At 38.4% G+C, this 20,887-nt stretch overlaps 1 protein-coding gene across 31 annotated transcripts in view; it reads left to right on the top strand.

Moving 5' to 3' along the window:
• The window catches only part of RIMS2 (regulating synaptic membrane exocytosis 2), a 575,734-nt gene that overhangs the window by 373,734 nt on the left and 181,113 nt on the right, over window positions 1-20,887 (top strand). For 10 of the 31 annotated variants that reach the window (XM_075549379.1, XM_075549388.1, XM_075549386.1 and 7 more), the window contains 2 exons: window positions 17,801-17,980; window positions 18,878-18,987. In XM_075549379.1, coding sequence (XP_075405494.1) covers window positions 17,801-17,980; window positions 18,878-18,987 — 290 coding nt within the window. Of the gene's footprint in view, window positions 1-2,840; window positions 2,907-17,800; window positions 17,981-18,877; window positions 18,988-19,801; window positions 19,835-20,887 lie in introns of all 31 variants that reach the window. The other 21 variants (XM_075549394.1, XM_075549380.1, XM_075549403.1 and 18 more) reach the window with 6 other exon arrangements.

The following is a 20,887-nucleotide window of genomic DNA, read 5'->3' as shown; positions in this document are numbered from 1 at the left end:
AATGGACAGTTTTGAAAATCTCTGTCCCAGCGCCCTCATTTCACAAATAGCGCCAGAGGTCCAATAGCAAGGGCCGTGGTGAAGGCCTCCCAGCATGCATTGCTCCGAAGGGGCTGCATGACCCCCAGGAAGCTGTGTGAGAAAACCAATAACTCACCCAAAGGTGTCAGGCGACTCGAGGAAAATCAAGGTTAAAGCAAGGTACTATTAAACATTTTTTAAAGAAATTTAAGAAAACTAATAGAATTATTCAGAGGAAAAAAAGTGTGTTCAAATGTAAAGAGGGTTGAGGAACAATTCTTGGGAAAGGGGACCCAGTAAATCAAACACACCCGGTAAGGTAAGAGTCCAGGCCATGTATGTATATATAAATTCACATTCCTACTCACTTTATCAGGAATAGCTAATATGAAAAGGCTTATCAGGCCATTTTATAGAATCAAAAATTACTCTCCATACTTATTGGGTACAATTTCTTTCTCCCAAGTCTTTCTCGAACTCATTCTAATTAGCCTCTCTCACCACCAGTTTATAGTTAATATTGAAAGAGCTTATGAAGCATTATGTGAGAATCACAGTTCAAAAAATGTCTTTATCCCAACCATGTCTCTGTCAGGGATTCCCTTGACCTTCCTCAGATGAGTGAGGATACCTTGGGGGGAAAGTTCCTGTTGCCCTTCACACATCTGGTAGATTGGCACTGGGCCTGAACCTACATATGCCGATCCCAGAATATTGTCTTGGCTCTGTTCCCTTGCCTCTACCTTAGGCAGTGCTGGATTATCGTTCTTTCTCTTTAAATTTGGCTTTGATTGGTGTAACAGGTGAAGAGCCGGGGTTTGCGTTTAAGTGCCCACAGCTTCCGTTTCTCCGTCTGAGGAATGTGGCCGTGTCTGAGAACTGTTATAAGAAGTCATGGGATAAAGCAGACGAAGCCTTGAAAGGAGGGCTCGGCACATAAACAGAACAAACTCACTGCCATCGAGTCTGGGTGCATTCATAGTTGACCCACTGTGGGTTTCTGAGACTGTAGCTGGAAAGCCCAGTCTTTCTCCTGTGAAGCCGCCGGTGGTGGTTTCGAGCTGCCGACCCAAATTATAACCACGACACCACATAGCAAGAGTTAAAAATGCCAAAACAAAGAGAGGAGAGGCTTTATAAAATAGGGGTTGAAAAAAATGGCCAAGTTTAATACCACAGAAAAGCGTGGTATGATCAAGATCAAGAAAAGATGAAAAGGAATTTTTAGACGTTAACAGATAGGGTCACAGGACGATGCCAAACACATGGTAGAGGTAGAAATCCAGGGGTAGCCAGCCAGTGCTCGGCACGGATGGAGTGAGGGGTCTTGGCAGTTACTGTTGATTTTGAGAAAGGAAAGCGGATGAGTTGACGTCTAGAGAGAAATGCAAGCTTAGCAAAAATGTAACTGAGAAAGGGAAGACAAGAGAAGAATGAAGCAAGGTCACGAACAAGGTTACGCGAGGGAGGCAGGATTACAAGTGGAGGCATTTCTTCCTTTATTTATTCCTTTAATGAAGAAGAAGAGAGCAAATGAAAACATAGCCGTCCCCCCTACTCTGTGGGGGATGCATTCCAAGACCCCCAGTAGATGTCTCAGACTTCAGATAGTACCTAACTCTAGATAGACCATGTTTTGTCCTATGTATACACGTATGTATGATCAAATTGTCTTGATCATAAATTAGGCACCACAACAAACCTCCTGCCACCTGGTTGCGAGCAGACAACATCAGCTTTTACCTACTGAGCAGCTGGTAGGTTTGAACTTTCCAGCCTTGCAGTTAGCAGCCCCAACAGTGACACCAGAACTCCTGGCATTGCCACCAGAGCTCCTTAATATTGGTCCAAAGACTACCAATAATAACAAATAGATGGGGAGCATATAGTGCGGGAAACTAAATTCAGGTGCCAGGCAGGATGGATTGGGATGATGGGAGGCATGCTATTTCTGCAGGTACTCGGTATTTTCAGAGTGTGATTGACCACAGGCAATAGAAATAGGAAAACTGCATCATGGAGAACAGTTGTGTTTACACTCTGGGGAGGTGTGAAAGTGACGAGAGTTCAAAGCTAACTACTATTTTTTAGTGTAACCGATTATCTATTAGAATTAAGTATTCTGTTATTGAAAAAGACAAAAAAAGTCAGTTCATTTAAATACTGTGTAATTTAAATTGAAATTAGTGCTGTAGCAAGAATAGTTAACTGCAAATGGGTTCAGGTCTGAGCCTGTTCTGTGAATTATGGTAGTCCTGATAATAATAAAGTTAATAACCAGTTAAGAACTATTTGAACCAGTTTGTTCTTTATTAAGTGGAAATTTTATTGTCCCTTCTAATAATTTTTCATGGTTATTGATTGATAGAGAAAAATTTACCTCAAAATATCTTCTAATTAATTTAGGTATTGGAATTTTCTTCTGTTACTATTTTTTTCTCAAGATTTCTGATCATTCTATTATTTTTTAAAATTTTCTCCTAGTAATGAGAAAGAATCTCTGTTATCTAACATTTTCTAGATGGCGCTGAAGATGTGAGACTGATCATTGAAAAAGATATTTTTGAGATATGGTTTTATTTTAATCTCAACTGGTTGTATTTCTGTTGCATTTTATTTGAAAATATGTTTACCCCTTAGAAACTGCCATTTTATAATAGGTATTGGCAGGAAGAGGCAGGCTTTTCAGTAACAATTTTCATTTGCTTTGCTTTATTATCTGCTTATCTATTTTTAATCTCACCTTTAAAAAATTAAACTCTACCTTTTCATTTCTTTCCTGAATCTCTTTTATATCCTTGTTTCTGCCACGCTTGCAGTCATTTTCTTACTCTACCTCGCTCCAGATACGGGCAGACCATTGAGCATCATCCCAGGGATGGCAGGTATCTTTTCTTACGATTGCGTCTGTTCCTAGAGCTGCATGTGTTTGTCTACTGATGTGATATAATTCACTTATATTTCAGTTATGCATATATCTATCTATCTATATATATATACACACTGGTGTATATATATCATTAAAATAAAGATATATTAATTACCCTTATGAAATAGTGGGAAATAAAACATTTCTGATCATTCTAGTAGGATGGTAAAAATACAGTTGTGGTTTCTTTAATGAGTTACTGCTATCCAAGAGAATTAGTTCGTTCGTATTTACATTAACTTTTGATAATACAGAAGGACAGAGTAATGGGAGTCTTTTAAAAAATTAATCATTTTTAACTTCCCACTACCTTCAGTGGTGTTCCCAATTAGATAATTAGACAGCCTTGGTAGATTTGTATTTCTGCCTCCTGCTGTTCAGTGCGGACTCTTGTCAATGATGTGCTTAGGGGTACTGACCAGCCTGTGGTTTCCTTGTCATAGCTGTCTGTGCTCCGGCTACTGCTTGGTCATTTGTGCAGAATTTGTGGAGTCTGCGGGGAAGTCTTTGCTCATTTCTAGTGTGCCACCAAACCGCTTTTGCAAGTGAGACTGCACAGAACCAAAGACAGTGCGGCTGGAATACACTGAGGACTAGAACTGCTCTCTTGAGGAGAATACAGTTAGCTGACATTTAGCAGATGATGGAATGTATTAGGAAGAGAGGATAATGTGGGCATCTAAAGTTCCTAATATTTTCATTAAGGATTTGAGCTAGTCAAGTGACAGAAATTTGTGGCTTTGGGGCTGGCAAGAAAATGCCAATGGTAGGGTGGTGGTGGGCTCCAGTGATACAGATAATAAGTTTATGTGCCTTACGTACTACTTCCTGTTTTTGTTTCAAAGTGCTTTGGCTTGATCTATAATCTCATTTGTATCCCCATTAATTTAGTTGGTGAAGAATTGATAATAAAAGCGTTTAGAAGAATAAAATTAATGATTCAATTCTAAGGGTTGAGTTCATATTGATAAGTGTGGAAAACAAACATTAAAAGATAACACCAACAATTTCCTAGTTCATGTTTTGCAATGTCTCTCAGTAAATATAACTGAAATGTTGCACCTACCAATTTAGTTATTTGATAATGGTTTTTGCTAACTTTAAGATTCTTTAGCATTTTATCAGTATCTTTATCTTGCTTTAATTCTAAATAATACTTACTTCATTTATATTTATTTATTCCTTTTTTATTAGGGGCTCATATAACTCTTATCACAATCCATACATGTACATACTTCAATTGTATAAAGCACATCCGTACATTCTTTGCCCTAATCATTTTCAAAGCATTTACTCTCCACTTTAGCCCTTTGCTTCAGGTCCTCTTTTTTCCCCCTCCCGCCTCCCTCATGAACCCTTGATAATTTATAAATTATTATTTTGTCATATCTTGCCCTATCCGGCATCTCCCTTTGCCCCCTTTTCTGTTGTCTGTCCCCCAGGGAGGAGGTCACATGTAGATCCTTGTAATCGGTTCCCCCTTTCCAACCCACTCACCCTCTACCCTTCCAGTATCACCTCTCACACCCCTGGTCCTGAAGGTATCATCCACCCTGGATTCCCTGTGCCTCCAGCTCCTATATGTACCAGTGTACAACCTCTGCTCTATCCAGACTTGCAAGGTAGAATTCAGATCATGGTAGTGGGGTGGGGTGAGGAAGCATTTAGGAACTGGAGGAAAGCTGTATTCTTCATCGGTGCTACGTTGCACCCTGACTGACACATCTCCTATTTTTAAAGGATTGCTATGTATTACATTTAGATTCTCTCTATATTCCTGTCTGAGTTTACTATACATGTAGGTTCCAGAAATATGAAGAATTAGATAACTCTGTCCTGATTATGGACACAGTTTTTATCAGGATGGGTGCCATGAATGATGATATGAGTATTCCTATTCTTGTATTGTCTACATTTCAACTTAAACTAAAATCATGTGCCACATTATCTTGGGAAAAGAGAGGAGATAGGTGTAATGACTCTTTTCTTAGTACTTTCAAGGATCAGTTATCAATAAATATGCATCACTTTATTCTTTCATGAACTTTTAGTCAATTCTGTACAGGCTCCAAAATGAATATCAATTTAATATGCTGACCCAAATTTTCAAATTCAACCTAAATGGCCAATTTTGAAGGGGTGTATTTTTGAATTATCTTTCTGTGCCAACATTTACTTTGTAGTCAGGAAACACAAGATCACTAATATTAATATTACATGAAACATGAGGAAGTCTGTATGAGAAGACAAATTATATAATCTCTTACTGTAAGCTTTGCTATCACTAAATTATTCAGATTTATGAATCTAATGTTTGCATCCTCCTAGACAATTGGATAGAATTTATAGGAATAAAGTTATTCATATAATATATATTCCTTGATCGTGATGGTTTCAATTCATAGAAAATAATGTGTGTAAATGACACGTATTTGTTATGTTTAATAACAAAATGAAAAGCTGTTAATCTGGTCTGAGTGACTTAACATTAAGTTCCCCCAAATATGAAAATGTAGTTAGATAACTATATCCTGGTAATTGGACATAACTCTTCTCAGTCACGAATGAGATAAAAGCCACCACTGTCGAGTCTATTTCAATTCATGGTGACCCTACAGGACAGAGTAGAACCACCCCTGTGAGTTTCTGAGACTGACTCTTTACGGGAGTTGTGTTGTTGTTAGTTGCCATTGAGTTGGCCATAACCCAGCAACCCTGTGAATAACAGAATGAAGTACTCCATGATCCTGTGCTATTCTTACAATTATTCGTTCCTTTGTCATCCTTAAGAGTGTTCCTATGCTTGAGTCCATTGTTGCAGCCATGGTGTCAATCCGTCTCTTTGAGGGCCGTCCTCTGCTTCGGTGTCCTTTCACCTTACCAAATATAATGTCTTTCTCCAGGGACTAGCTTCTCTTGACAACATGTCCAAAGTATGTAAGACAAATTCTTTACCATCCGTGCTTTCAAGGAGCACGCTGGCAGTACTTCTTCCAAGACAGAAAGGTTTGTCCTTTTAGCAGTCCGTGGTATTTGAAATATTGTTCTCCAGCACCACATCCAAGCACTTGTATTCTTCTGCGGTCTTCTTTATCCAGTACCCAACTTTCACATGCATATAATGCACCGTAATCCTCAAAGTAGCATCCTTATTCCTCAATATTTGTGTTAGTCTGGGTAGACTAGAGAAACAAGTCCATGGATACACATATGTATATAAGAAAGAAATTTATATACAAAAGCAATTGAACATTGAGAAAACAGCCCAGTCCAGATCAGGTCCATAAGTCCCACATTAGCCCATATGTCCGATACCAATCTATAAAGTCCTCTTCAGACTCACGAAACAAATGCAATGAAGCCAAATGAAGCCAGTGGGTAGAAAGTCTTTGGGTCCAGTGGCATTGTAAGCATCTCAGTGCTGGCAGGGGTCTCTCTGTGGCTTCTCCGGCTTCCAGGGCCTGGTTGCATCCATGTGGCTTGTTTCTGCAATGTCTCCCCGGGAATAGCAGAGAGAGAGAGGTGCTTTCTCCAAGGAGGCAGTACAAGATTTCTCAGAGTTCTCAGGAGAAGGCTACACTCACACAGAAGTCTCATTGGCTATCTCCAGATTGACAGCCTACACTCCACCCCTTCTACATGCTTCATCCTTAAATTGTCACCAGATTAGGTGACTACCACAATATTCTACAGAGGTCTTGTGCAGCAAATTTATCAATGTAGTACATCTTTTGATCTCTTGACTGCTGTTTCTATGTGAGTACAAGCAAGATAAAATCCTTGACAACTTCAACCTTTTCTCCGTTCATCATGATGTTACCTATTGGTCCAGTTATAAGGATTGTGGCTTTTCTCATATTTAGTTATAATCCAGAATGAAGGCTACATCCTTTATCTTCATCAGCAAGTGCTTCAAGTCCTCCTCAGTTTCAGCAAGCTGGGTTGTGTGATACTCATACCGCAGGCTGTTAATAAGCCTTTTTCCAATCCTAAAGCCACACACTGCTTCATATCATTCAGCTTCTCTGAGTTGCTCAGCATACAGATTGACCAAGTACGGTGAGAGAACACAACCCTGTTGCACACATTTCCTGATTTTAAACCATGAGGTATTCCCTTGTTCTGTTCACACAACTGCCTCTGGATCCAGGTACATGTTCCTCAAGAGCATAATGAAGTGTTTTGGAATTCCCATTCTTTACAAGGTTATCCACAGTTTATTATGGTCCACACAGTTGAATGCCTTTGCATAGGCAATAAAGCACAAGTAAGCATCTTTCTGACATTCTCTGCTTTGAGCCAAGATCCACCTGACATCAGCAATGATATCCCTTGTTCCATGTCTTCTTCTGAATCCAGTCTGAACTTCTGGAAATTTCCTCTCAATGTACTGCTACGATCTTTGTTGGATGGTTGTCCAGAAAATGTTACTTGCTTACTGCCTGTAGTTAGAGCATTCGGTTGGGTCACCTGTCTCTAGAATGAGTACATATATGGAGCTCTTCCAGTCAGTTGGCCAAAGAGGTGTCTTGCAAATTTCCTGGCATAGACAAGTGAGTGCTTCCAATGTTTCATCAGCTTGCTGAAACATTTCAATCGGTTTCCCATCAATCTTGGAACCTTAGTTTTGACTGAAGCGTTCCGTTCCTCTTGAACTTCAGCACCCTTGGTTCGTGCTCATATGCTGCCTCCTACAATGGTAGAATACCACCTAGTTCCTTTGTACACTGACTGCGTATTCTTTCCATCTTTCCTTGATGCTTCCTTATCATTCAGTGACAGTAATCATTGTACCAAAAGAACTAGTTGATATTTTTCCTCCAAAATCTTTTAAGATTGTGACTCGAGGTTTGACATTTTTCTTGAGTTCTCTCCGTTTCAGGTACGCTGAGCATGTTCTTTTCTTTTGGTTCTCTAATTCTAGATCTTTACACATTTCATTATAATACTTGGCTTTGCCTTTTTGAGCTGCCCTTTGAATTTTTCCATTCAGCTCTTTGACTTCATCATTTCTTCCATTTCCTTTAGCTACTGTCATTAGTGTTCAATGCTTGAGATGTGTTAATAAGTCGTCTTTGGATTTCATGTGGGACAGACTAGACCCAAGATTGTGTTTTGGTTCTCATGAACTTGTTTTTATTTTTGTCAGCTTTCTTCTGAACTTACATATGAGCAATTGATGGTCTGTTACATAGTCAGCCTTTTTTGTCTTGTTTTAAAAGGTATTTTTATGAACAAGTCATTGGTTTTGCAAAAGTATTTCACGTAATCTCCAGCTTCATTTCTGTCACTAAGTACAATTGCCGTACCTTCCCCTTTGTTTCCAATTTTTTGCTTCCATTCACCAATTATTATCAATGCATCTTAATTGCATGTTTGATTAATAGTGGTAGAATTCTTTAATTTCTTCATTACCAGCTTTGGTGGTTAGTGCATACATTTGAATAATAGTTGTATTGATTGTGTTTCCTTGAAGGTGGATAGATATTATCCTATCATAGATAGCATTGTACTTCATGCAGGATTTCACAGTGTTCTTTTTGACCATGAATGTCACACCTTTCCTCTTGATTGTGTTATTCCTAGCGTAGTAAATCATGATTTTCTTATTCAGAGTGGTCAATACCAGACACCATTTCATTTTTAATGACTTCCAATTTTCCTAGATGCATCCTTCCCGCATTCCAAGTTCTGATCCTGAGCAGAGTTTTGCAGCTGTTCCTTCTCACCTGGAGAGGAGCCCCATCAGGAATAAGATCCTGAAGGCTCCACTCCCACAGACTTTACCTACCTCACGTCACTCTGGTGGACTCTGCTCCAGGCCATCAGCTCTTCAGTCGTGATTTGAGTGCCCAGGGACCTACGAGATCCATCCTTCAGCACTGTCTCCGACAACGTTCTCTACACTTTAGGGGCCTTCAGTATCTGACGATGTTTCAAAGCTATGAATAAGGTTTTCAGGGACTCTTTTCTTTGACGTGAGGATCCTAGTCATTCTTCAGTGTCTGTTCTTCGTCTGGAAGTTCTGTTGGCTTTTGGTGAACCCGGTGGCATTTGAAATACTAGTGACAGAGCTTCCAGCATCACAGCCACACACACGCTACCACAGTATGAATAGAAGTAGAAAGCCTCAGCTTTTCCCCTTGGGACTGCTGATGGTTTCAGACTACTGACCTTCAGATAGCAGCCCAAGGAATAACGACTAGGAAACCAAGGGAACTCTGTCGTCTATAGCCTTCTACAAAAATGTGCTCAGAATTAAAACTCCAATACAGGGGTCTTCATTGCTGAGCAATTTTATGTATGTGCACTGTGTGTGTGTGTATTATCCTGGGGTATGGGTGTCATAGTGAATTAAATTTTACTCTGACCTTTAGGATCTTTATGAGTTTGAATCAACTCCATGGCAGTGGGTTTCAATTTTAATTGTAGCATTGAAGTGGGGATTAAAGTAAAGAAGATGACTTATGCAAGTCCCGAATGCCTAAGGTATAGTGATTGAGCATTAGATGGATATTAGCAGCCTACTGAAATGATGAGTAGAAGTCAAGGAATGCTTAATAAGGGTAAGGACTCTGCCCCTTATGGTGGAAGAGTGTTCTAGGGGAAAAAGAATTTAAATTCACAAATTAAATTATAGAGACACATTAACTAATTCTTAAACAGGCCAAAGGCAAGACCAGGACAAAGCCTCATGAGGGAGACAGACCACTGGCACGAGGCCATCATGGCGTCCAAGCATCTTCAGTCAGGCTGCCACTTTAATGGACAGGGAACAGAGAGACCTGTCACAAAATCAGGATTAGTGACAGTTCAGTTCGCCACAATCGCAGGGCAGACTATAGACGTGGGAGGGAACCGTGATGGGGAGACACACTGCTGCAGACTAGAAAAGCTGACAAGGGCACTCCATGGAACATGACCGTGACTGTGAGGCCCCCCAAACCAAACTCACCGCCATCGAGTCAGTACTGACTCCTGGCGACCCTACAGGACCGGTAGAACTGCCCCCGTGAGTGCCAAGACTGTCTACAGGAACAGGAAACCCCACCCTGTTCCTGAGGTGGTGGTTTTAAGCTGCAAGTCCTGTGGATCACAGCCCCTCGCGCCCCCATGAGGGCTCCTCAAGAGTCCTAAGGACCCCAGTTTCCATGGGGGCAGACCCAGGCAAATCCCCAAAGGAGGGTGCCCTCCCCGGACTGGGTAGGGGGGTAATAGAATCCTCTATCAAACACAACTCTGCATGAGGGCAAAGTTTTCACTCTGCTGGTCAATGGTCCGAAAAATTCCAGTGGAAGTGAATTTACACGGAGACTCAACTGGGGCTGAGGCTCCCACTGCACAACATAGTTCTTGGCAACCTAATGCTCCCAATTTCAGTTCCCGTACACGAGTATGTGCTCACAGTTTCTATGGGAAAACAGTCGCCCTTCCTGGACACATGGACTATGAATTCTGAAAAACAGAAAAACTAATAAGCAGCCTTGGCAGAAGAGGCTCAGACTGGAGGCAGTGGCTGCAAGACTGAGCTGCATGTCGTCTAAGGCAGGACTATGGGTTAACCATTCATATGATAGGTTCTGAAATCTGTTAACAATGGAGTAAGGACTCTTGAGATTACAGCTGAAGAGAATAGTTAGTGCTCATAAGCTCGTGCCTGCTCAATTGACCTATATAAAACGGCACACTGTCGAGGCAATGGAAAGTTGTATAGAAACCAGCGATACGGGTGAAGAATTTACAGAGAAGAGTTCAGGAGATAAAGTGGCTTGCATTTTACTTGATAACCAATAATGAAAGAGGTAAGATTTTACAGAAGTCATCAACCTCATCCTGAATTGATCTTTTGTTAGTAGCGGCCTGAAGTCAGTTCTGATCCCTGGCGGCCGTCTACAGCAGCGTGAAGCCCTGCCTGGGCCTGCACCGTCCTCACAGATGTTTCCCATGTTTGAGCCCAAGATGCAGGCACTGCGTCATTCCACCTTTTTCCTGCCCCTCTGCTTTACCCACTGTGATGCTCTTCTCCAGGGCCTGCTTTCACCTCACAACGTGTCCTCAGTACGTGAGATGAAATCTCACCATCCTTGCCGCTCAGGAACATTTTACCTGTACTTCTGCAGAGACAGATTAGTTGTTCTTTTGGCAGTCCGTGCTACTTTAAAAAAAAATCATTTTATTGGGGCTCGTACAACTCTTATCACAATCCATACAGATATCCATTGTGTCAGGCACATTTGTACATTTGTTGTCATCATCATTCTCAAAATATTTGCTTTCTACTTGAGCCCTTGCTATCACCTCCTCATTTTTTCCTTCCTACCCTCCCTCCCTCACAAACCCTCATTAATTTATCAATTTTTTTTCATGTCTTACACTGACCGATGTCTCCCTTCACCCACATTTTCTTTCTACTTAAGTCTTTGGTATTGGTTCCTCATTTTTCCCCTTCTTCCCCCACCCTCCCTCCCCCACGAACCCTTAATAATTTATAAATTGTTATTATTTTTTCATATCTTACACTGACCGATGTCTCTCTTCACCCACTTTCCTGTGGTCTGTCCCCCAGGGAGGGGGTTATATGTAGATCACTGTGATAGGGTTCCCCTTTTCTCCCCCACCTTCCCCTTCCCCTCCTGGTATCGCTACTCTCATTATTGGTCCTGAGGGGTTTATCTGTCCTGGATCTCCTGTGATTCCAGCTCTTATCTGTACCAGTGTACATCCTCTGGTCTAGCCGGATTTGTAAAGTAGAATTGGGGTCATGATAGGGGGTGAAGAACTAGAGGAAAGTTGTAGGTTGCATCGGTGCTGTACTGCACCCTGACTGGCTGCTGTCTATAGACTTCTGTAGCCCCACAATTCTAATGCACTGAGACTTCTTTGGTTGCCTTATTTGATTTCCTACTTTCACATGCATGTGAGTCAATGCAAAATGCCACGGCTTTGATCAGTCACACTGTAGCCCTTAAAGTAACTTATTCTCATTTACAGTTAAGACCTGTCTTAACGAGAGTTACTAATTAAGGCCCTTACTGTGATCACCATAATTCTCCAACAAGCATTTTATCTTATTTTGTTATTTGCAGCATTCCATGTGATTCTTTCCTGAGTCTTCATCTATCTGCTAAATGTCCTGTCTATTCATGGACACTTTCCATATTTTTCAGTGGTGTCTCTAATGTATCAGTCATACTTATTTCAAGTCCTCTCTACTGACAGTATCTGTCATCCCTTAGGATGATTTTATTGGTTCCATTGTTTTTTGAAAATAAGCCTGCATACCTCTTCTCTCATTTTTCTTGTTTCTACTCATTTGTGATTGAATGTCATCCGTTATGAACAGGTCCATAGATATTGATGCAAAGTCTATTTATGACTTAAAATGAGCATACCTCTTGTTCTGTTAGTTTGTGAATATGTTGTGTGTTGTGGGAGAATTAATCAATCCAATAAAGGGTTTGGGATTTATTGTTACTGTGGTTACCATTCAGTGTACTACTGACTCCAAATTAATCTTGTGCTACTACCTGCACATTATCTCTCTTTAGCACTCTCCACAGCATCTTCTGGACTAAGATACTGGTAATTACAGCAGGCAGCAGTACATAGGAGGAATTTGCACTCTTATCTGTTCTATGAAACATGTACACTGAGACAAATAAAAGGAAAGCTGGTTAGTGAAACTGTTACACATAGAAATCAGACATTGTTGTGTGAAGAACATGCCACATCACTGCTCATACAATGTCAACACACAATTCAAACCTGTAGAAATACATATTTAAAATAGATATTGTTTGATAGACATTTCGAGGGCACAAGAAATAGATGAATATTGAGACAATACCATGATGGAATAACTTGAATTTATTTCAACTGAAAATGTTACTAAACTTTAACAGACCCAGCAGTGGGAAGCGGAATTTTATAAATTACTCCAAACTCACCACCATTGGGTCAATTCCAACTCATAGTGAAAGATAGTCTCATCTTTCTCCCATGAAGCAGCTGGTGGATTCAAACAGCTGACCTTGTAGTTAGCTGCCCAGCATGTAAATCACTAAGCTGCCAGACCTCTTTAGAGTTTTATAGATAGAATGTGTTAATTCTATCATCTCTCAGATTTTCAGAGTTTATACTTTAACGATGTATTAATTCATTGCATGTTAATCATTGCTGGAGAAATAATCCTTCATATTTGTGGGCTTGTTTCTATTATTTGTGAAGTAATAATTAAATAACAATGGAAGTTATGTGGTCCTCAATCCATTTACCTCTTACATGATGAGCACGTATTTAATAATATAAATCATCTTAATTGTTCAGTATTATATTTTTCCCTAATTTCTTGAGGAAATTGGGATGTTTAATCTTCTCTCTTGGCTATTTCTAATAATTACTATTAAAATACTTTTAGAGAAAAGAATGTTTTCCTTCTCCCTTTGGTGATAAAATAGGTTTGTTGGTAGTAGTACTGTCTTTTGGCATTAATGGTGTCTTACTTTCTGTCATCAATATGTGTAGTACTACTATTTTTCCATTGTAGATTGTTATTTAATACTGTTATTTTTTAATGACCTCATTTATGGCTAACCAACATACAGGGATTACATTTAATTCAACATAAACATTTCTGAGAAACACCTTCATGGTGTTCTGCTTTTTTTTTCCTTCTTTTTCATCAGCGCTGACTCATCATTGTGTCCCCCCCACCACCCCACCCCGGTGTTCTGCTTTTAAACGACATATTTTTCAGGAAATTTAAAAACTTTACTCAGAATCTTTTACCATACAAACATGAAATTACTTAATATAGAATCAACCTATGAGTCTACATTGTAGAATAATTGTCATTGATTTCTAATATTACTTCAAAACACTGAAATGTATAGGTGGATATACATAATAATATCACTATATATGTGATTGTGTCATTCCTAGAGAGCTACTTTGCATTGCCCTCAGATCAAACTGGAGTGGCATCAGTGTGATGGATAAACACATGCCTGCTGCCTGTGCTTCCCTGGTACCTTGCACGAGTCACATGCAACTTTGATGGAGAATGTTGCTCTTTTGGGTGGTCACTTTGTAGATGTCAACCGACCGCAACTCCATGTGACAGAGTGGAACAGCCTCTAGGGTCTTCTGGGCTGTGAATCTTTATCGGAGCAGGTTGCCACAGCTTTTTCCTGTGGAGCCAGTGGTCCTAACTGCTCACCTTTGGTTTACCTGCTCATTGCTCCACTGGGTGCCACTATTTGAGACTAAAGGCTGAAAGTAAGGAGCAAAGGTGATAAAGTAACTTGGTTATGGCAGGTACTTGGAATATTTAAAAACATGGTAGAGAGTAAATTATTCAACCATCACCTTCAATAAAGGATTTTAAGTTTTTTCCCCTTGAGAATTACTGAAAAATACCAAAATGTAACGTTATTTTTGTTTTCATTTTTCTTATGAGCAAGCAGGGACATTAACAGTTTTCTGTTATGTGGCCTGACATTAGCCCATCTTCCTCTCAAACTCTGTATGTACTATTAGAATATGCTTTTGCAGTTTGATTAGGAGCTTGGCAGTATGGCACCAACACCGACTCCTGGGCTTTCTACTCAAGCAGACAGGTCCAGTCTCAGAAATCCACAGCAGGTCACTATCAGTCAGCATTGACCCAATGGCAGTGCATTTGGGTTTTTCTTGAAGTTTGATTGGTATTACTACCCTGTCTGTTGTTACAATATTGTCAGTTATTGTTGATTAGGGTTTTTTTTGTTACAAAGACAACTACTTATTATAGACCTCCAAGTAGTCTCTAAATAGCTCTGTGCTTTACAAAGTGTTATGTTATTAATTTTAAAGTGTTAAGTATTAATTTCTTCTTAATTCTCAGTTGCTGCTATTCAAATTAATTATAAATTCTTATCTTAAAATTCATTAAAGCTCTCAACTTTTATATCTTTATCTCTGTAGGAGACTGGGTGATTTAGGCATTACTTCTTTCAAATTTCATAGCACGAATTTTAGGGCTCATCTAGTCAGACATATTATTGTCTAGTTGTGGAAGAGTAGCATATCATGGTCTTTGATGTGTTATTAAATTTTAAAATATGGTAGCTTTTCATTCTATTGGTTGTGATGGCTCATTTTTTAGGAAGTTTTGAACTTCTATAATTTTTTTAAGTTTATTTACCTATTTTTATCTGGCATTGTGGCAGTGATATTATGTCAACTCTCTATAGTTGTATTTCTTATTCTTATTGAAAGGAAATATAAGTAACATTTAATAGACACAGTAGTTTTCACTTTTTTCAATAAAACAATATTTTTTTATAAATGTTTCTTTTAAAAATGATTTTGTTTTATAAATAATCACTAACACCATTTTAAAGACATAAGGAATACCAAGATTTTTGAAATAATTATCTCAATTTCATCCATACTCATATATGTGAATTATTAAGTAATGTTAAAGAAGTAAAATTGTATATCCTGACCTTTACTTCCCACTTGGTTAAAGTGATTTATGGAATCAGAATAAATAAACTTGTGCATAAATAAATTTTATTCTAACTTTATGTTTAAAGATATTGCACAAATTGTTTTTATAAATTGTATAATTAGGTTATATTTATTATTAACTTAAGATAATAATAAATCTTAACATAAATAATAAAGGTTGGAACTCTGACAGTCTTTCAGATAATTTAAGATAGATTTATATGAGGGGGTACCAAAAAAAAAAAACCCTGGAAATTTTTCCCAAAAAAGCTATGTATTTAAATTTTTTTTTACCAAACAACCTATCACCTTCAAAGTACTCTACATTACACTTATACATTTGGCAAATCTGTAATTCCATTCTTGGAAACATTTTCAAAGTCATCTGTTTGGTTAGCTGACAGCCCCTCCCTCATTATTTTCCTTCACTCTCCTATCTCTTCAAATTGTTGTCCTTTCATGTCCCGTTCCATTAGTGGAACCAAAAAGAAGTCACACAAAGTAAGGTCGGGCGAGTAAGGTGCATAGGGCAAGAGAGGCATGCTGTTTTTGCCAAAAACTGGCACACTGAGATGGCTGCGTGAGCCGGTGGATTGTTGTGAGGACCAAACCAGTCCCCCGTCTGACACAAATCAGGCCTTTTTTGTTACACACTGTTATGCAATCTTTTCATAACCTCTAAATAGAAAGCTTGATTAACAGTCTGACCTGGTGTGAAGATCTCCAAATGCACTACCCCCCTCACATCAAAAAAATAAATGAGCACCCGTTTTGGGGTGTACCCCCTCGTATATCCCTTTGATTCTGGTTATCTATTGTGATGAAGATATGTAAAGATGTAACATGAAACGCGTAATAAACTATTGGGCATATTTATGTTCAAGACTAAATGTTTCCTCTAAAAATCATTGTTTTAGAAATAAAAATAGAATTATCAGATTTTACACTGTAAAGCTTCCTTTTTCACTTTTCTCTTAGATAATTGAATGTTTTATAATATTTACATTTAATATATTTATTTTGTTTATTTTTTCTTTAAACCTATTCTAGAATTCTTATTAAGAATACTAGATCTATCTTAGGGAATCAATCATATTTTGGTACATGGACTTTAATTTTTTAAACAAATCATTAATCTATATAATTTCAAATATAAAGTACACCCAAGGTACAGCATAGAATATGTTCAGTATTCACTTCATAAAATCATTCATTTCTACTGACTCAAAAATGTATACCACATAATTCATTCAATTTGGAAATAGTGGGGGGTTTACCTCTCATATTTGTCATTATCAAAAGAAGAGCTCAATAAGAGAATTCATAGGTAAATGGAAGTCCTTGAAACATTATTTTTGAGAGAAACTAGTGTTTACATTTCTGTGGTGAAAATTCTTGTTGGGTGTCATTATGATAATTATTACTCTTAGAGATCCTTTAGGACAGAGTAGGATTATCTCATAGGCTTCCTGTTTATCAGCTAGCTGAATATAAAATTTGGGTTAAAAGTATATACCATGGTACTTTTTAGTTCTGGCATCAAAGCGAGTGTTTTCAGAGCTGCCTGACAAAGTGGGCTATTGTTAGAAAGCAGTTATCAATCACGTGTTATGTCAAAAGCATTACTCTAGACCAGAGATACAGAAGTCAACAATGATAGCTTACTTTCAATTAAGGGTATTTCTTTCCATGAGGATTAATTTTGCTTATTGAATTTCTTTGTTGTCATGGAGATCACACTATTTTAGAACCAGTGTTATTTCAAATACACCCCCTTCTGAATAGTATTGCTTGGGATAGTACAGTGCAATGAGACAGATGGCGTGGGTCGACTGATAGCAAGCGTTTTACACAATGATTTTATCATAGGCCGTGTTTAATAAAGCTGCAGACTTCCAAGTGGCACTTATCACCTCATTTTGATTCTTCTCTTTGAATGGTCAGGGGTCATGTAGGCTACGGTAACTTCTTACACGTATGTGGGTTGAACACAGCGTAAGGCTGTAAAGAATGAATGTTTATGTGGTTTTTCTCCATCCTTTGGGGAATGTTAGGAAGTACAATGGAATTACATTATTTAAATGAATGCTTCACACGTTTCACTTGTTCCAATCAGGAAATTCATTTTGGAAAACAAGCCATTTTATTTTGTCCTGGATTATACTGAGCACTCCTTAGAAATCTTTAAGAGGCTTAGTGCGAATGTGCTCAGAATGTATTGGGGGAAAGAGAATTCTTTTCATGCGCAATGAAGTTTTAAACAGTTAAGCTTTTTTTCAAAATCAGTTTGATGCGTCATAAGCAAATAGCAGAAGGGCACTGAAGGTCAACTGAGCTGCTTTTTGACTAACGTTTCAGGGATTGTGAAGCAGCAGATAGACAGCCATATCACAGATCCAGACCAACAGAACAACGGCCTCTGCTTGAGCGGACCGCCACCCGCTCCAGATCCACTGAGCGTCCCGACACAAACCTCATGAGGTCGATGCCTTCATTAATGACGGGAAGATCTGCCCCTCCTTCACCCGCCTTATCGAGGTGAAAGATAAATCAATCAGACTAACTCCCCCTTTGCCCCCGCCAGCACACCATTTTATTTTCCCAACAGCTAATGGTCTCTTCTATCATCCTTGGCTGATCACTAATAACAATCAATACTAACCCTTAAATGTAAGCACACTATTCATATTCAGTGGATATAATAGTGTGCGGCTGTCATTGTAATTTGTTTATTAACTGTTCTGACTGCATTTGTTTTGTGATTTCTCATTTCTCGGGAGTTCTGGGTAACTGCCCACATGATGCACCACGTAACGATCATGTTCTTCTCCTACAGAATGAGAAATTGTTTGTGTCCATTCGACATCACTCTTGAAATATCCATCATAATGACAATAAATGAAACGAGTCTCAGTTTCTACCCATCAAAGCTAATGTCATGTAGTAACTAACATCTTAATCTGAACTTTGAGACCTAGAGATTTGTTTGTAGTTCCTTGAGGTGTTGTCCAAGGAAAGGTTATTTAACATGAGCCTGAGTAAAAACCTCTTTAGGTGAGGGGAAGACAGTTAGCGAGGTTGCTGTCCGGTAGACAGACAATCTGCAATGTCAGCCTCTGTTTCTCTTGAGCTGCAGAATCCTCATCTTGCCTCTTTCATATGGATTAATGTCGTTTGCATTAACAGTTCCATGGATCTTACTGTGGGCTTCTGTGTGCATGTATGTGTGAATGTATGCATATGACACAAAAATATAAATGTCTTCTGCTATTTCGATAATCATTCAACACCCTTATTTTGTCCTACTTTCTTAACCTTTGAATCAGCAGCTAACCCACTTTAAAAATTATGTTTAAATAAATACCCTATGAACCAAATGTCTTCAAAGTATTTAACTCATTCTACTGAAATGAATATTAATGGTGTGTCTTGTAGGTCTCATCCCCGTACTGGGTCTGTCCACACAAGCCCATCAAGTACTCCCGTGGCAGGACGCAGGGGCCGACAGCTTCCACAGCTTCCACCAAAGGGAACGTCGGAGAGAAGTAAGTTTTGGTTTGAATTATGTCATCCAGGAAGTGCACATGGAGGCCAAGGGGAATCCAGAATTTTTTTACTTCCCTTGTGTTCATTTTTTGTTGTTGTTGATTGAATATTTTACTTCTAGCTGATGGTAGTTATAGTGATAAGATACATTTTGCCTCCAAAATGGGTACTGTTTGAAGGAAGAATAGGCTAACTTCATCGATTTTGCTTATTTAACATCTTTCAAATGTAATCAATTCATTCTAAGAAAAAATAAACTTTAAAATAATGCTCTTAAGTAAGCATTTGGATGATACTGCATTGCTTAAGTTTGTGTAGTGTTGATAGCTTCATAAAGTTTATTAGTAACTAGCCAAATCAATTTTCACATACTGCAAAGGACTGGTTAGCTGATGCCACACCATGGCGAGCCTTCTCAAAAGTGGAATACCAGAAAGAGGTAATCACGATTATAGCAACCAAAAAAGATGCATGTTGTACTGATACTTGTAGAACTTATAAATGTTGGCATAAGCCCTATTTGTGCGAGCTCGTGCATACACGTACTCCCCCCAAATTTATAACTTCTTGCATAAAAGGCCTCTAAATGCATGGATAATTACTGAATATAATACTTTTCAGCATTACTTTTTGAACAACCCCTTACTGAGTAAGTGGACATGCTTTGCAATTAAAAAAGGAAAAGAAAGTATATATTTAAGTACAATTTAACTTTTTTTTAATAGCCGATACAGTCTGTACCTTTGGAAATTTCTGTTGTTTTTAACCCCTGTGCTTTGGTTCCCTTTTTTCTTTTGTTTTAATTTTTTCTAGACAATGGAGTGAAGGAGATAGAGTCTTATGCAGGTCTGTAATAAAGGAGGGTTTGTTTTCTGCTGACAGCCTTGCTGGGGGGCTTTGTAAGCAAAAATAAACCCAACTGCAATCGATGTCTCTTCTGTGTAGAGACTTTGATAGACCGTTGGTTTTGTTAGTTTGTTTTCGATTTTGGTAATCTTTTCATTTTTCTTAGAAATTCTACCAAGGAGTTAAATTTCTTTGATTCAATCAAGTAAGAATGCAAAGGGTTTAACTTCTTTTAAGTGCAAAGATAATGTGTTCTTTAAAATTCAATTCGTCCTTTAGAAAGTACTTTAAGACTTTAACCAAAGATATCAATTGCAGTCTGCGTTTATGTCATTGAGGTTGTACATGTAGTCTAGTTATATTTATCATCATATATTTCATTTTGTATTTATGATGATCTTTATATTATTAATCTTAGCTTTCTAGAAAACAGTTGTTGAATTAGATAGTGACTGTGGTTTGTATTTCTACATCTTTTTTTATGTTTTAGAAAGACTGTTTATATTGTATCAAAGTTAAATGTGAGCTAGTTTTATTATCAAACACTACATTATGACTCAAGAGAAAGATTTAAGTTGTGAGATACAGGGTGTGATACATTAACTAGCCGCCCCCACCCCCCAAAAACATTCTGTGTTGAATTCTGAGGTTTGTTTTGCATCCTGAAAAAAATCTGAAGCTGTTTGTAATGGACAACTCTGCAGCACAGAGTAATGCACGGCATGTAGGGGGCCCTCAGTAAATATTTGTTGAATGAATGCATCAAATACTGATTTAAAACAGAGGATGTTTCCAGTCATTTCTAAAATGCCATAGAAAATCATTTTGTCATCCTACATATCTTTGTACTAAACTGTATGCTTTCATAGCCTATTTATAACAAATTTGTAGTACGTTGCACTTAAGCAACATGGATTTATACAATTTATTGAGATAAATTGTGCTCTCATTAATGATAGTATGATAAAAACATTCTTTTTTTTTTTTTTGCCTCTTTCTACTTACTGTGTATCAAGATTTTGACTTGGCTCCCTAAAGATGTTTCAGCAGCAT

This window comes from Tenrec ecaudatus, chromosome 5, assembly GCF_050624435.1.
Source record: "Tenrec ecaudatus isolate mTenEca1 chromosome 5, mTenEca1.hap1, whole genome shotgun sequence".
Lineage (NCBI taxonomy): Eukaryota > Metazoa > Chordata > Mammalia > Afrosoricida > Tenrecidae > Tenrec > Tenrec ecaudatus.
Note: the sequence above shows the minus strand (reverse complement) of the source record. Positions and strands in the feature narration are given on the sequence as shown.